This window comes from Bison bison, unplaced genomic scaffold, assembly GCF_000754665.1.
Source record: "Bison bison bison isolate TAMUID 2011002044 unplaced genomic scaffold, Bison_UMD1.0 scf7180017857661, whole genome shotgun sequence".
In the NCBI taxonomy this organism is placed as follows: domain Eukaryota; kingdom Metazoa; phylum Chordata; class Mammalia; order Artiodactyla; family Bovidae; genus Bison; species Bison bison.
This window is the reverse complement of record NW_011488234.1, coordinates 150033-153658: the sequence shown is the minus strand read 5'-3', so window position 1 is coordinate 153658 and position 3626 is coordinate 150033. Positions and strand designations below refer to the sequence as shown.

The following is a 3626-nucleotide window of genomic DNA, read 5'->3' as shown; positions in this document are numbered from 1 at the left end:
CGCCAGGAACAAGGATGAGATGTGTGAGTCTGGCCGTCCCACAGCCTGGGTTCCGCCTCCCCTGTGGACCAGGCGCTCACCTGGACTCTGCCTTTACTGCCGCCCTGGGGCCAGCTTCTGGGAGGCCGGGGTCAGTGGACAGGCAGGCGCGCCAGCTCCCTGGGGGAGCAGGGGACGGCAGGTGCCAAGGGGGCGGCGGGGGGAAGGGCGGTGGAGACCCACCTCCCCGACCTCCTGGCAGCCACCAAGCTGGTGAGTCACCTGATCGAGAAGCTGCCCGGCAGCGTGGGTGAGAAGTCTCCTCCAGCCGACGTGCTGATAAACATCATAGCTGTCCTCAACAACCTCGTGGTGGCCAGTCCCGTGGCTGCCCGGGACCTGCTCTACTTCGACGGGCTCCGCAAGCTGGTCTTCATCAAGAAGAAGCGGGACAGGTCAGGGCCCAAACCCTGTGCCCACCCTGCCCCCCGGCTGCCCCTGCCTTCTGGCCATGCCTGTCACCCCGCTGACCCCTGCCCCCCACCCCCCAGCCCTGACAGTGAGAAGTCCTCCCGGGCGGCCTCTAGCCTCTTGGCCAACCTGTGGCAGTACAACAAGCTCCACCGAGACTTCCGGGCGGTATGTTCCCGTGGCCCAGGGCAGGCGGGGCTGCAAGTGTGGGGCACGGAGGCGGGACAGGAGGGAGGGACAGGGAAGCCACGTTGCACAGGAGGCCTGGACGACCAGGGCCTGCTGCCAGCACACTGGACGCGGGGCAGCACAGCCCTGACTGTGGGTCCCCTCTCCACTGCAGAAGGGCTACCGGAAGGAGGACTTCCTGGGGCCGTAGGCGAAGCCTTCCTGAAGAAGGAGAGTGTGATGTGACCCAGCCTCCTAGGGAAGGGCTCAGCTCAGGGCTGCTCGCCAGCCGGCCTGGAGGAGAAGGTTGAGGATGGCCCAGGGGCCTCTCGCTGGAGCCCTGTCCACATGCAACGTGAAGGCCTGGGCCACGGGGGAGGGGAACGAGGGCTTGCAGCTGGGGAATTGGCTTCTGCGGGGCATGGGGGGGCAGGGCTTGAGGCTGCTCTGATGCGTGGGGTGGTGGCCAGGTCACACTGGAAGAGGTGGTGCTGGCTGTGGCCCAGCAGTGCCTTGGGACAGCCAGCAGTGGGAATAAAGGTGGCCGTGAACACAGCCCCTCGTGCTTCCTTGGCTGGTCAGGTCTGGGGTCAGGTCCAAGGATGCAATAGTGTCCCCAGGCACAGCCGTGCTTGCCCCTGAGGACACTCCCCCCGGGCCCATGCACAGATTTCTCTGGTCAGGGGACACAGGACCGGGGGAGGGAGCGTCCCAACAGCAGGAGAGCCGGCAGAGGGCGGAGGTGGACAGTAGAGGCAGCCTCGAGCTGAATGAGACACGTGTGCAGAGGAATGACCTCTTCTGGGGCAGTGTGCCCACTGCTGACTTTAGTGCCACCCTGCTGGGTTGTGCTCACGTGGCACCTGCACCCCAATGTCTCTCTACCTTGCCCCACTCTGGGGGTGCCTGACAGCTTCACTCATACTGTCTGAGGCTTGGGGTCCAGGAGATCTGGGACTCCTCCGCATCCCACCAAGTCAGGCTACTTGGTTGTGACGCTCCCACAGATATTTTACAACAGACTTTTCCGCAAAACTCAGCACCTGCAGTCTGTAAGGGGCCTGCCCCCAGGGGCCGTCCGGCTCACGGTGGGACTGGAAGCAGTCACGTCCCGGGTCAGGGAGGCCTGAGGAGGGTGCTGAGAGAGGTGCCTGAGCTGGCACGGGGCGGAGGGGCAGCGTTGGAGGGGGCGGCCAGGAGTGCCGGCCAGGTGGCCACGAGGCGAGACAAGGGCAGGGTCCAGGGCCCTGGGTGCTGAAGCTCCAGTGCTCTGGCCATCTGATGCAAAGAGCCAACTCCTTAGAAAAGACCCTGATGCTGGGAAAGATTGAGGGCAGAGGGGTGACAGAGAATGAGATGGCTGGACGGTATCACCACAATGGACATGAATTTGAGCAAGCTCCGGGAGACAGTGAAGGACAGGCGAGGCTGGCGTGCTGCAGTCCATGGGGTCGCAGATTCAGACATAACTGAGCAACTGAACACCAACCAGGGCCCTGGAGGGCCCAGGATGGAAGTGAGGGGCCTTCCGCCCAGGACACTGCACACCCGCTTCCTGCCCCAGGGCAGAGGCTGAGACTCGGGCGGGATTCAAAAGGTCTTTATTTTTAGCACGAGGCGGACAGCTGGGGCTGGGTCCACTCTCTTTCCCTGAGGTCCCAGGACTGCAAGTAGACAGGTCCTGCTGTGTGGGACTAAAAACACCCAGCCCTGCCCCCGGCACCCCGGTAACCCCAGTGCTCCAGGGGGCAGGGCTACACGTCGTCCTCCGATACCAGGCAGTAGAAGTCCGTGCGGGCACTGTAGTTTCGGGAGCCAAGGTCTGACACATCCACTTCACTGCCTTGGCCCTCTCCGAGCGAGACCGCACCTGCATGTGGTAGAGCTGGTGGCTCCCCAAAGACAGGCCCTCGTACACCTGGGGAGGGGCACCGCCAGGCCTCAGGCTGGGCTGCACACTGCCTGCCTTCTGCCAGGTCACTCCCTGCTGCCCCTGCTTGCATGATGGCACTTGTGGTTCCCAGGCAGGCCCTGGGCCCAACCACCTCTATGGAAAGAGGCAGTGGGAGGTGCTGAAGTTAAAGCCATCCATGGCTGCAGGGCACGGTCCCCACCACCTGGGCCCCTTCAGGGGCTCCTTCACCTTCTGCAGCCTCCCTCCAACTCAGGGTGAGCTTCTCGGGGTCAGGGGTGGGGCTGGTGAGCCTACCCAGGTCCCCCTCAGGGTCGGGGTCCAGCTCGGGGTCCAGGGTCCGACCCTCTGGGAGCCGGCCTCGCACAATCAGCATGGGGTCCTTGTCGTCCTGCAGCCGGGTCTGGGGGTCTCCCTCCATCGATCTGTACTGCACCTTCCTCGGCAGCGCCAACCGTAGCTCTTTCCAAAAATCGGAGGAAGGCGTCTGGAGGCAAGGGGGGCAGTTAACGTGTGTGAACACATGAATGGGGTTTGGGGGGTGGTGCCAACACATAAAGACCCTGGCCTCCTCGGCCCCCAAAAGCCCACTCCTCTGGGCAGCTGACCACGGAGCCTCCACTCACGGGGTCCCATCCACAGCACCCCCCGCCCCCTACCCCTCCGCACCACAGAGCCGGGCTTCCAGAGCAGCAGGGTCACCAGGTGGCGGTGCTGGCGCAGCAAGCGCAGCGCAGGGTGAGCGGGGTCGCGCTGCTGGCCCTCGAAGGTGATGAAGATGGGTCTGCGCGTGAGCTCCAGCAGCCGGCACAGGCCCTCCCTGCGAGGGCGGCACTGTCAGAGCGGGCACGGCTGAGGCCCACCCAGCCCAGCACGGGACCCACCGGAAGCTGTGACTGCACCAGGCCCGGCCCAGGAAGGCATCCGACAGCACCACCACAAGTCGCCGGCAGCGGCTCAGGTTCACCAGGAGGTCTGCCGACGGCTCTGCAGGACCCGGGCATCAGCGGGGGCAGCACAGACTGGGCCCTGGAGGGGCGGGGCCCTAGGAGGGGCCGGAGCCCGAGGGGCGGTGGGGAGGGGCCTGGGGCCGAGG

At 65.3% G+C, this 3626-nt stretch overlaps 2 protein-coding genes across 2 annotated transcripts in view; one reads left to right on the top strand and one right to left on the bottom strand.

Moving 5' to 3' along the window:
- Window positions 1-1173, top strand: part of PKP3 (plakophilin 3) — an 8547-nt gene extending 7374 nt beyond the window's left edge. The window contains exons 9-12 of the mRNA XM_010861163.1: window positions 7-23; window positions 242-434; window positions 531-618; window positions 794-1173. Coding sequence (XP_010859465.1) covers window positions 7-23; window positions 242-434; window positions 531-618; window positions 794-829 — 334 coding nt within the window. The 3' untranslated portion in view covers window positions 830-1173. The remainder of the gene's footprint in view (window positions 1-6; window positions 24-241; window positions 435-530; window positions 619-793) is intronic.
- Window positions 1174-2202: 1029 nt separating this feature from the next.
- The window catches only part of SIGIRR (single immunoglobulin and toll-interleukin 1 receptor (TIR) domain), a gene marked incomplete at its 5' end in the record, with an annotated part of 2565 nt that continues 1141 nt past the window's right edge, over window positions 2203-3626 (bottom strand). The window contains 4 exons of the mRNA XM_010861152.1: window positions 2203-2536; window positions 2828-3017; window positions 3200-3350; window positions 3415-3517. Coding sequence (XP_010859454.1) covers window positions 2373-2536; window positions 2828-3017; window positions 3200-3350; window positions 3415-3517 — 608 coding nt within the window. The remainder of the gene's footprint in view (window positions 2537-2827; window positions 3018-3199; window positions 3351-3414; window positions 3518-3626) is intronic.